Consider the following 13,546-nt stretch of genomic DNA (forward strand, 5'->3'; position numbering starts at 1 on the left):
TGCTTTGCTTGGCACAACTCTGTTTAAAATATTGTTTCATTGACATTTAAGTTAAAGATAATCAGCATCATACTGGATACTAATTCAATTTCAGAATTTTCAAAATCTAACTTGCCCAACTTTTCAATAGACACAAATATTTATTTTATATATTTATTTTAAAATCTATTCATATAATAATTAAAACTATTGCAAGGGCAATAGATGTAACCCTTGTGACCTAACAAAAACATTTATATGTAAAAAGTTAGTCAAAAGTTGTGTTGGTTAGAGTGACAGAAACAATTTTAAAAAATACAAAGAGGACTGATCTTTAGTCTACCTGTGGTGTTAGCATATCGCTCGGTTATGTCCCTTCCTCTTTGTTCGTGTGATCTCATGGATTTGTCCCTTCCTTTTCCAAGTTAAATATATTTAATGACAGCATGGTACATATGTTGTGGGACACAACTTTCAGTGCATAGTTACTGTTCTTTGAAGTATGTTAATTTAAAAAAAATAACAATCAAGATACATGTATCAACGAAATCACGTCTTCAGCAACTAGGTTTGCACTTTTTCTCAGAACGAGTGTAATTTACAATGATACAAACATACAAACTTAAATGTATGTTTTATGTTGTTTGGGATGATTTTCAAATTCATGGATAGGATGGAAAATGTCCTGCAAACAAATACATTAAGTGCTATATCACATTCCTCATTAATAAAATCCTGCTTTAAATGTTGCAGCAGTTTGTGCTATACGTGATGTTGCAAACACAGTGTTGGGAGTTTCCAGGGTTTGGCTAACCTTAGCAATGCTAGCAGCAGTAGCCTTGGTTTCTTCCATGCTAGCATGAACACACCAAGAAGAATATTGTTACCTCTGGCTTCATCTGACTTGTTATGTTCCAGTTTATTCTGACAAACTTGACTTTTTTTAACATTACATGAAAGAATTACAGAACAACGCTAGTTAGCACAGTTGTTTAATTTCCAAATCTACTCATTTACAACGTCTGTTCACAGGGGGAGCAAGCTCACTGTGCAATAATGAAATAAAAATAATCAACTAGTACCTTCTGTCTGGGGCTGACTAGCAAAAGCAGCAACGTTTAACCACGTTTGACCAGACTGGCAGACTAAGAGACTTAAGCTGTTCAGCTTTCAACCAAAATGTGTAGGTTTTAAAGGCAAACCTCCTTGGTATGTATGACATTTGTTCAGTTGTTATCTAAGCCTCAAGTATCGAACTGCAAAACTCTGATGAAGATGTGAATGAAATCCCCTGAAAAGTTACTTGAGATTTTCTGTTACAGTCTATAGCTGCATTTCTGAAGAAGTTTGCAATTTTTTTAAAACAAAACTGCAGTTTGAATATTTCTCGTGTACAAAATAAGTACCAACATCTTCAATCTTCTGAATCCAATTTAATAGATAATGAAGATCTGCTCACTAATTTGCAGCACAGCCTGCAATGCTCAAAAAAATAACTTTAGATATGAAAGGGATCCGTGTCAGCATCCACTAATTGAGACAAATTTGAATTTTGCAAATGTTTTTATTTGCAAAATTGAAGATAAGTAATGTTACTTACCATTTGCAGTAAGCATCCTGAGTTGGTATTAATCATAACAACCAAATGTTAACCCAGTTGTTTAATCTCATTGTTGTTTTAGCTCTAGAAGTAACAAACTGTCGAGTGGCTGTTGTGTTTCCGCCTTGATTCAGTCAATTGAAACCATTTCAAGAACTGGAATATAACATTCAGAGTTATATGTCATTTTTCTTTTATCATAATGATCTACTCTTACTTGAGTCTCATTTTAGCAAGTAAACAAGCAAATTTTAGATGTAGCCCTGCCTGAAGAGGTTGCAAAAATACACAAAACCAAACATTAGGACCATCATACTGGGGTCCATGTGGATGATGTGCTGTAGAGATCCCCAAACCTACTTTCTTTAATATCAGAAAATCCAGAATAATGTTTAACATTTAAATTCCATTGCTTTGTTTCATTGGTTCTGTTTAATTATTTATTGTAAAAGGCATCTCGTGGCCCACCTGCTGTGCCTTAATGATTCACTAGGGGGCTGTGGACCACACTTTGGGAGTCAGTGATCTAAAAGCATATCTACACAGACTTCCCCACATAGACCTGCTTAAAAATATAGATACAAACAAATGTCAGCATAGATGTTCTGAAATAAATGAAAAGCTTGTTTTTACTGTTTCACTTTTTGCTTCTTTGTATGACTGTTTTTTTTTTTAAAGCCCTGACGATGTGACAGCTTCGTTTCGGTAGAGATATCCTGCATGATAGAGCAGCACAGTGCTGAGCTCAGTTTGACAGTGCCCTGCTGAGCAACTAAAGGAAGCCGAACCATGGAGGCAAGGTCTGTGCATGTGCAAAGTGCAAGTGTGTGTCACTGTATGTGTTGGCAGGTGGCACTGGAAAAGGCACAGTAGCAAACAAATTCAACTTGACACGAGTTCGAAAACCAAAATACAAGCACTTTGAGGACTTCCGTTCCCCTCTCGCTCGCTCTGCATAAAATAAACTTATTTATTTAACCTCTCTGGGTTACGCTGATGAGGAGCTCTGCTTTATAGAGATAGATGGAGAGACGGAGAAGGGGAAACATCCCGTCAGTTGTTTATGTTGTTGAAATCAGGGCAGGAAGAGAAGCAGGCATGCTTGCTCTGACTCGCAGAATAAGATGACCTATTTTAAACAGATGCTGGAAGACGAGGCTCCATAAAGCTTATCTGAGCACGACGGAGGCTCGAGTATCTACATATCTTAAATAACAAAATCATCTATTGGTACTTTTAACAGGTCACAAAAATTAATGAGTTATAAATTCAAGCAAAACACAATCAACTCTCTTAGTAAGATGCCACCAAACTCCTTATATATCCCCAGCATTGATCTAAAAGTCTCTCGGATTATGCTGGAGGGAGTGAACACCATTCTTCCAAATGATTTTCCCTCACTCGATGCTTTGCTTGCGGTGGACATCTAAAACATCTGATTCCCAAAGGTGTTCAGTTGAAGGCCACAGAAGACAGATGTTCAGCTAAATGTGGTTAACCATGATTGTGTGTTTGGTATAGAGTGCATGACACTAATTATATTGTAGCAAAAATAACTCCAACAAGAGTAAACTGAGTTAAATTTGTTGGCGTATTTGTGTATTCATTGGACTACATTCAGCCACACATTTATGCACATTTGTTGCAATAATAATCTGTGTGTGGGACTGGCTCAAAATAAACTACAGTGCCCACATTCATTGCAATGAAGGAACCTGTTAGTCAGTGCAACGCCATGGCTCAGTTGTATTTTTTTTTTTTTTTTTTGCGGACATAAATGGAGCTCCTGTCTCGGCAGACTTTTACTGCATAGATGACACTTGATGCTGTGGATTCGTCTTTCCGTGGGATTTGTCGATAATGAAGAGCAATCCTTTGAAAACTCATCTTAATGTGACCCAGCAGCAGGACACCACCACCAGGTGCAGGATCCAGCCCGTATGGAGCAGATAGTTCAAAGCAGGGCGGACAGAATCAGCGCAACCGCGTCCTCGTTTACATTTTCACATCGAGACGTGGCACGCAGCAGAGAGCCGGCAGATGAAGCCGCACACTGAGGTGTGCTTTGATTGAACAAGCAGGACAGCTCTGATTACAAATGCATGGGTGCGAGCTGCAGAGGAGACGAAGGAGGGGGGGGGAGAGAAAAAGACGGCAATGACAGCGTGAGTGAAGTATGGCAGGAAGACAGACGAGGAAAATTTGATGATCTGGACATTTAACTCCTTGTTTCTATAAAGCTGCTCATGTGTTAATAGAGGCAAATCACGTTGATCATTCATACCGGTGGCACAGAAGAGCGAGCCGCTGTGGATACAAGAGAGTTTGTGTGCATGTGCTGTAGGCCTGCAAGCATTTATGTTTGAACATACAAACATATGGGCATGAGATGGAATCCGTGTGAATTACACTGTGAAACTGAACATTAGTAATATATCAGTTTTCCCTACGTATGGCCGTAAACATGAAAAGTGGGTTTTGTAATTGGTGAGTTTAACTGGAGACAAACCAACTGTTCTCTGCCTCTCATTCACTCACACATGCACACACACTTGCGATTACACACCACAGACGCATGCCGAAATCATAATTTTCTGTCAGATGCTGGTGCGCACACACACACACACACACACAGACATGCTCCACACTTATGTCAGGGAGGCATTCACACGCTGCTCAGTTTAATTTCGGTTTGGCAGATTATAGTAATTATGTTAAAGAAAAGATTTTTCAAAGTACTTTGCCCTTTTCTGTCCTTGAAGACTGAAACAGTGCTAGCTAAAGGTTCCTCATCTACTGGTTCAAGTAGATTGGAAAATATATTAAAATAAAGGATCTACAAGGAGTTATGGTTTTATTGTTTTGCGTGGTTTTATGGCAACAGTAATCTCTGTGGCATTCAGGGAAATGTTTTTCTAGTCATAACTGCAAACTATCCTTTATACTAAGATGCAGCGTATGAGTGTGTGTGTGTGTGTGTGTGTGTGTGTGTGTGTGTGTGTGTGTGTGTGTGTGTGGTGGCAGCCAATAGAGACGCAGTGACACCAACATAAATTGGAAATACAGAGTATGTCATTGAACTGCACCTCTGGGCCTGCTCTCCATTTAGCACTATGTCACAGTAATGTGTTTGCATACGCCGTGTGCTCTATTTGTGTGCGTGTGTGTGTGTGTGTGTGTGTGTGTGTGTGTGTGTGTGTGTGTGTGTGTTTCTGTGTGTGATAGCCAATGTAAACTACCCATGAAATTAAGAGGGGTTTTTTTTCGTTTTGTTTTGTGAATATAGACGTTTGCTTCTGCGTGTGACAATGCAAACTATCCTTGAAATTAAGATGTAGACCAGGAGACGTGTACGTGTGTGTGTGCGCGCGTGTGCATGCGTGAGTGTCTGTGTGTGTGTGTGTGCGCGTGTGCATGCGTGAGTGTGTGTGGGTAAACAGATAGCTCTGAGTACTCTCCCGATCCTCAGAAGACAGAGCGAACCTCTAAAGGGAGGGCGGGATTTGAAGAACATTTTGAACATGCTGACAGCTTGTCAGGGCCCTCCTACGACTGTAATGAATTTCAGCCTTTTGTGGTGTGTGGTCCTGCTGCACCGATAAGCCCTGGCACTAATGCAGTTAACAAGGAGTAAGAGTGTGCGCCCAGTTGTGTGTGCACCGTCTGACATGATGTATACATGCTTCTGAGCATGCATCACTCAACTCCTACACTCCTTAAACGAGCTAATCATTGCCGGACAGTCTCAAGTGTATTTCTAACAGTATTTAACGCTGCAGTGCTTTTATTTATATGGCTGAGGGTTAGATTAGTAGCATGTTAAAACTCAGTATGTGGGAGAAGGAAAAAAAAAACTTTGAACCTAAGACTTTAAGTAACCAGGTATTGGAAGCAAAAGCCTTCAACTTCCACAGCTGCATGATCCTTTGGGTGGTGGGTCTGCAGTAGGGCCGACACATGTGGCTCACTGGAGTTGAGCCAACCCTGACTTCATGAACTAATGCCCGACCAGTAGCAGTTCACCCCTCCCCCAGGTCTGGATCTTGGGTGGGGTCCCTGGAACCCAGATACAGGTAGCAAGGTTGTTGTTGTTGTTTCCATAGAGGCCTTATGAAATATACTTAGTTTAGCTTGTCACCCAGCCAGTAGAGCCAATACCAGCAGCCATGTTGCCCCTGACAACATAGCTCCAGAGTTCACTAGGGAAGTCTACCCCCTCCATCGTGATAAGGATAAGAATCTCATCTCTGCTTTTGTTGCACTGGCAGAGACGCATCTTAAAAAAGTTAAGACAGGGCCATGTTTCCCCACTTTGTATCATCCCGTCTTCTTTTAAATACAGCCCGTAAACATCTGGGAACTTAAGGGAACCAGTTGCTGGAGAGGAATTTTGTCCCATTCTCGCCTGATTCGAGCTGCTTAACAGTCCTAGATCTTCTTTGTTGTAGTTTTCATTTCATAATCAGACAAATGTTTTCAGATGGTAAAAGATGTGGACTCCAGGCAGACCAGTTAACCAACTGAACTCTTCTACTCTGAAGCCATGTTGTTGTAATAGCAGTAGTATGAGGTTTAACATTGTCTTGCTGAAATATGCAAGGCTTTCCCTAAAAAAGATGCCGTCTCGATGAGCTTATTTCACTTTAAAACCTGGATATGCCTTTCAGCACTGATGGCGCCTTTGCAGATGTGCAAGCTGACAATTCTTTAGGCACTGATACATCCAGTCCAGTTCTGCCTTAGGCCCCAAAGATCATGGGCGTCCAATACTGATTTTTGACCTCGTCCCCTGCACACAGAGATTCGAGATATTGGAGATATTCGAGATATATCTGAATATCTCAGAGATGAGATATTCAGAGTCTTCATAACTTCACACCGAGGAACATTACTCTGAAATGTTTCCGCAATTTGTCACAGACATAGTTATTTGCAGATTGGTGAACCTGTGCCCATCTTTACTTCTGAGTAACGCTGCCTCTCTCAGATGCTCTTTTTATACCCAATCATGTTTCTGACCCGCTGCCAATTAACCTGATTAGTTTCAAAATGTTTTTCCAGCTGTTTCCTTTTAGTGCCACTTACTTCTCCAGCCTGTTGTTGCTCACTTCCCAGCTTTTTTGAGATGTGCTGCTGCTATTAAATGTCAAATATTATATGAACTAATAATTTTTCATGAAATGGTAAAATTGTAACCACTTTTAACATCTGATGTGTGTTCTATTGTAAGTAACATATTAAACAAGGAAAAGAAAACTCTCAATAGAGATCCAAATGTCAAACAGCGCACACTGGGAAGTCTGCTGATGTGTTAATCTTGTTTCTTTAAAGCAGATCTTTGATACTTTTCCCTTTTTTAAAAAAAATCTGCCTTATGCATACTGTTACAGTGATGGATGCTCATATTACACATTGCCAGATTTTCACATTTTTGGTGTCAGCATATGAACGAGTATTCCTTATGAGCCAAACGCTCAGGCTTTAGACTGCTCTGTTTAAGACCGTTTTTTTTTATTCTTGGATGTTTATGATGTCAAAGACAGAGGCTATTCCTTTATATGGTTATCTGAGGTAAACGGCTCCAGCCGTCTGTGCGTGAGGAACAGCCAATCAGAACAAAGTGGAGAAACACTGCCTTGTTTCTCAGTGATGAACTTAGTGGATGCACAAAGAGCCAGTATCAGATCATTCGATTCATTTTAACCTGTGAATCATGCAAAGCATCTAAAAAAAATATTGAGTTAGAAATATAAGTAATAGGTGACCTTTGGAAAGAGTCTGATCCGAGCATTTATTCAACTTTTTTTCTTTTAAGCCAAAAACACTCAAGTCAGAAGATCTTTAGTTTTTAAATGATCACAAAATAACAAGACTTCTTATATTTTATTAAAGTAAAGGATTAGTCACATATAATCGACTGTCTAATTATATTTTATAGTTAGAAGTGAAAAATTGAGTACTTTTGCTTACATTTTGCTTTTTTCATTTGTTTAAAGTGGATTATAATCCACGGGTTCTAATTGTAATGGAGTACTGTCAAGGTACATCAAAGTACTGGCTTTTGTACTTTAAAGAGCTGAACTGTACTTTTAAAAGTTTTAAAAATACATCTCAGCTTTGTGTTAGCTATTTGCCCTGAGCTTCAGCTGTCACTGTTGAAAAGAGTAGCGTATAAAGTCACAAATCTGTTGCACCAAGCTCTGCATTCACACTCACACTCTCTCACACACATGCACACACACACACACACAGACACGTACAAAAGCTGTTGTCAGAGGCAGGGTTGGCATGTATCTTTATGCCTTGTCTTCACATGCTCCGAGTGAGCTCTAAATGTCACTTGTCTCTCTCCGCTTCATCTGCCTGACTCATCCTCCTTGTCTTCACTCTGCATTTGAAGTGCTTGTGTGTGTGTGTGTGTGTGTGTGTGTGTGTGTGTGTGTGTGTGTGTGTGTGTGTGTGTGTGTGTGTGTGTGTGTGTCTGTGTGTGTGTCTGTGTGAGACAGAGACACTACCATGTGCTGGTGTGTACTTGTTTGATGGACACACTGCTGCTCTCCACCTCCCTTTGTACGGCTCCTGCAAGCACAATGATGCCCACTGCATTGATTTTCTCGTGCCATTTTATAATTATGTCTCCTCTTTTCATTCGTCCTCCCCCTCGCTCGCTCTCCTGCTTTCTCTCTTTTATCCTGTCTCTCTTATCTCGCGCCTCTCTCTTCTATTTTTCTAATTCCACCCATCCCACCGCCACCACCCCACCAGATCCATTTTTATGCCTTACTGTGCCCATGCTTGTTATCTCAGCCCTTTCTGTTTTTTTTCTTCTCTGTTTGATCTCAACTTCTTAATTTCCTCTCTCATCTACGTCACTTTGCTTGGTTTCGTTTTGAACCCTTCTCCCCGCTCCTCCAGAGATGGTCCTCATCGTTTCTGTTTTTGCTCTTCTGTTTTTATCTTATTTTTCTCCTTCTTGCCATTTCTGATTTTTCTCAACCTCGTCTCAGCTGGGACTGTGTTTTCTGAAGATTTTTTTTCTCATAAACTTTTTCCAATGTTCTTTTTTTTCTCATTTTCTGCAGCCTCTCTGGAGTGCACTCCATCTTCACCGTAGATTGATGGAGAAGGGCTTCCCAACCGCAAAAGGACGCTGACACGCATCGCCTTGTCGACACCCACCTACACTTCTTCCTGGACCTATCACAGCTCTCCATCTCTTCAGTGTCCAACCTCTATTTCTCCAAAGACCAATCTGGATAGAAACCATGCCTTCGTCCCAGCCACTCCTGTGAACTCTCACAAGTTCTGACTCGCTGTTTCCTCGCAGTTCAAACAATTGCTCGCAGCTTCTCGGAGCCTGACCAATATTTTCCATTGCAGGTGCCCCATCCCCAGTCATTCCTGACCTTTGCAGCCAAACCTTCACCAGACCTCTCACGCATTGACTTCTCTCATAGCTCTCTTCACTCCTTCTCCCAAAACTCTAGCCTAACAAGGTTTCCAAAAAGTATTTGAGCACAGACATAATTTCTGCTTTGTCTGTGCTTTTAAGGCTCTTTAAAGGCCACCGCCGCCCATCTATCCCTACAGTAAAAAGTGACATCTACAGTATAACCCACTTTCCAATCACTCAAACACAAGTCCTGAACTGTTTGTGGCATGTTAGCTCCTTCATCGTAGCACTTTAATGTGTGTTTTCTCCCGTGCGTACTCTTGTGCTGTATTACCAATCCTGGTTCTACCCCGCTGAGGACTCTCAGAAAAGCAGCAAAAAAGACTGTCCATAGGACTGCTATTATACTACTCTATACTTCCCTTTTTACCTTTCTTCCTCCATATTTCCAGATTGTACTTCCTCAAACATAAGAGGGGAACACCAAAACACACACAACCATGTATGTGCTTTAGTGTCCTTCCTCTTTCTCATTCTATGCATAGATCCTGTGAACAGTGTTTGACAACACCCGGTGAAGTGTCCATTGTGTCTCCCTCTGCCCTCTATATTGTATATATCTACGGGTAGACAGTAAGCCTGAGAGAATTTCACTGTGAAAACAAACAACATTTAGTAGGAGAATAAAGACTGAACCTGGCATCACATTAGGTACGCTTAAGTTGGCTCCCTGAAACGAGTGACACTGTTGCGAAAAGCAATCCAATGGAGATGAAGCAGAGCCTGAAACGGAGATGAACTGCAAGGAGGAAAGTCCCTCGGTGTCACTGAAAGCGTGGTGCTAGTAGGTAAACTAATTTGGCAACCCAAAGGGGGGTTGGCTGAAAGAAAAAAAGAAGAATAAGGCAAAGCAAAAGGGCTCCTTGAACAAAGAGGGGCTTTGACTTGAAATTCTTTACTCTAATGAGGAGAGAGAAAAAAAGAAGAAAATACATCAGAGATAACAAAAGAGGAGCCTTTTTCATTTCCTCCCCTCTGTTTCACCAACTCTTTATTGCTTTGTCTGCTTTCCATCTCACTGCTTGAAACTATTTTTAGATGAGATATATTGAAAATAGTGTAGTAAGAAGACGTGCTGTGTGCAAAAGCTCAACATGGAAATGTTTTCTCTCAGTCATATTGGGAACATACACCGCATCCTATTTATGTCAGATGGGAAACTCAAATCTCTGCTGTCAATGTGAATAATGGCCATTCACTGTTGATATTATAGACGTTTTAACAGCACTTAAAAGCACATTTGTCTGTAATGAAACAAAACAGCTGTAACTTGGAGCACTTCATTATGTCTGTGAGTGTAAAGACATTATAAAAATCTGTAGCCAATATAATGACCTCTCAGTGTTAGCCGCTGATTTCAGTGTATCAGAGTGATATTTATCAAAAGCTCGTATCCACGCTGGTGTAGCAGGAGCTGTTGTCACGGCAACATCTTTTTCTTTCCTGGACGGGATCTGTCAATCAAAGGCACATTAAAAAAAATAGCAGCTGCAGTTGGAGGAGAATACGGGGTGGGAAAAAAACAAAAACAGGGGCGACCCCTGAGAGCCATCACATTTTAGTGGAATTCCATTTGCACACCGGTCCTTCTGTGTCCACCCATGCATGGTTTGTATAGCAGCCGCGGCTTAATGCAGCACAGACTTGCAAGCAGATTGAATAGTATTGATCACCTCTTCGGGACATACAGTTGGTCCTCCAGGATTACAAAAACCACGGGGGGGGGGATGCTGACAGTCAAGAGGAATGGAGTTGTTCAGGCTAAAACACAAGTGGTTATTTCACGGTTGGGTGGTGGTGCTGTGTCCATGGCTGTCAAGGCTACAGCAGGGAAGAGGAGGAGGGCTGAAGCTTCCTTTAAGTTTGATTTCTTTACTACTTGATTTCCTTTTCTTTGGAAAATGTCCATAAACAAACTTGAAGGAATGGTTTGAATTGGTAAAGAGTTGCTGAATAGAGGTGTGCGTTAAAAAGTCCAGATCTGCCACCATGTGTCAAAGAATCAGTGAAGGGTGATATATTCATGGAGGTGTTATTCATTGAAACAGATCACCAATTTTGGGATTAGAAGACCTAAAGAAAACAAGCTGTACAACATGTAAGGTCTTGTTGTGTCAGTGGAAAGCTAGAAACATGTGGCTAATTTGTAGCACTGGCTCTGGGCTAGCATGTTAGCTTAGAGAAGTATTGGGTGTTCATGATACTATAATCATTAGTCATTTGTGAGCAGCATCAAACGGGCATCACCAAACCTGTTACTAGGCATCTCTGATATCTTTGTCATAGCACATATTGATGTACAAATCTAGCTCTAGCTCAGCATAGCAAAAAAACTAAAAAAGCGGTACCAGTCAATTAAACATCTAACTGGTGTCAATCTAAGAGGTTACATTTTAAGTTAAGGAGTTTTCTTGTAATAAGATTAAGACTAGATGACAGCATAAGATCAGAATAAAGTCTTGAAATTGTAAAAAACATATCTTATTGTGTTTAAAAAGTTAAACTATTGTATCAGTTTAACTCTCATGTCTACCTGTAGAAGGTTTCATGCAGCAATCTGTTAGCTTAGCTTGGCATACAACAGAATCTATATACCAGCACTTCAAAAACTTTGAAATCTGTAGAAAAGAGAAAGAAGGTGGGTCTTGTTATGTTCACACAGACCAAAGCTAGCTGTACCAGTTTCCAACCAGTTTGCTAATCTTTATTGGACATAGGAGTCATACTGGGAGAAGCACGGTGGTGTGGTGGTTAGCACTATCACATCACAGCAAGAGGGTCCTGGGTTTGAAACCACTGAGTGGAGTTTTTCATGGGGAGCACTCATGTCCTAGTACTCCAGCTTCCTCCCACAGTCCAAAGACATGTACATTTGGGTAATTCCAAACTGGTTGTAGGTGGGAATGTGAGTGTGAATGGTTAGCTGTCTCTCTGTGTTATCCCTGCGATAGACTGGTGACCCATCCAGGGTGTACCCTGCTTCTTGTGCCACGACAGCTGGGATAGGCTCCAGCTCCCCCCGCAGCCCTGAATTGAAAAAGGAGAAGGAAATGGCAAGAACTCTTGGCAAGAAAGGAAAAGCATGTTTGGATATGGTCAAAAGCACACAAGAACCTGACAAGGCAAATGTCCAGGCATTCTTAAAATTTAGTAGGAAACGAAATCAACCCTGACTTCTCTGATCTTCCAGTATATGAAACAGTTGCATAGAATTTCATCATTTTCGATGGTAGTCCAGTAAAGAAAGCACTCTGCTTTCTAACTCGCTTTCAGCTCAGCACTTCAGTGTGGCTGTAAAGGATTATTCAGAGCATTCATATCAAAATATATTTCCTTCCAAAGTGTCTTTGAAATGAATTTTCCCAAATTAAAAAAAAAATGGGGTCAATTTGCTTGCAGGCATTCCACTGCATAACAAATGTAGCACTGTGTCTTAGTGATCCATATGCCAGACTGCAGCACTATGATAACCCAGGGTGTAGGGAGTAAAATATTGATTTTGTATTGATATTCTCCAGAGGGTGTGTTCCCTACTTGCAGGGAGGGAAGCAATGGAATAGATTCAACTCCAGAGGCATGAAGGGAAAGTTTCCACAGTTTTTGCTGGCTCTAATATTCCAGGTATAACCAGCTTGAGTTGTGGCACCTGTACCAAGGTGTCTAGGAACTTGCCTGAACTGGCCTTACAGACTTCTAGTGCCCCTAAGAGTTTTGGCACACACTCACAGACACTGATACACAGTGCACTTTTACACAAGAGATCCCCAGTGCAAACCTCACACACAGTTATTGCACAAGCACTTTCACACATGCCGACACACGTGTAAAATCCATTCAAGGACACAGACTTTGCGTGTAAACAAATGCACAAGCACATACACAGAGTGACAATGCAAGCAGCGCACACATCAGTTAACAGGAAGCGTAGTCACAGCCGCTGACATCTTTCACATTAGTCATGCGTAAATACATGTAAACAAATGACACCTCAAACAGAATTTAAACAGAGGACAAATCTCAGATTTGTTTTCTGCCCAGCTGATAGCATGTTTCAATTCTGCTCCGAGTGCTTTTGTAACAGGCATATGAGCGAAGTCTCTTCCCCAAATCTATCTACATATAAGGTGCCTAATGATGGATGATAATGGAATTGATATCGTAATAAGTGTACATAATAAAGAGATTAATCTTCATGTATATGTGTTCTCTGTTTATTCCGCCTACTGTATTACACATCCTCTAAAAAACTGATTTACACTGTGCAAGGTTGGGTGTTTTTGTGAGTGTGTACAGCTCATGCGCTTTAGGTTTAGTGATCCTTTTGTTACTGTTGTGGGCTGACTGATGGGACGTTGCTATATATTGGCTATAAAAGAAAAGCACTGCCTCCAAGTCTTAAAAAAGAAACCAATGTAGTTTCTTAAACCTGCATTCTTTGTGATGGCCACCAGGAGGCGACTCCTCTGGTCAAACTGTACAGAGGTTTATGAGAAAATAGCCCCACTGCTCACTTG

General features: G+C 40.9%; 1 protein-coding gene across 2 annotated transcripts in view; it reads left to right on the plus strand.

Moving 5' to 3' along the window:
• The window catches only part of samd12 (sterile alpha motif domain containing 12), a 126,177-nt gene extending 112,967 nt beyond the window's left edge, over window positions 1-13,210 (plus strand). For both annotated transcript variants that reach the window (XM_065470570.1, XM_065470569.1), the window contains exon 5: window positions 8,662-13,210. In XM_065470570.1, the coding sequence (XP_065326642.1) occupies window positions 8,662-8,693 (32 nt within the window). In that variant the 3' untranslated portion in view covers window positions 8,694-13,210. The remainder of the gene's footprint in view (window positions 1-8,661) is intronic.
• Window positions 13,211-13,546: the final 336 nt, after the last annotated feature.

This window comes from Pelmatolapia mariae, linkage group LG22 (assembly GCF_036321145.2).
Source record: "Pelmatolapia mariae isolate MD_Pm_ZW linkage group LG22, Pm_UMD_F_2, whole genome shotgun sequence".
NCBI classification, from domain to species: domain Eukaryota; kingdom Metazoa; phylum Chordata; class Actinopteri; order Cichliformes; family Cichlidae; genus Pelmatolapia; species Pelmatolapia mariae.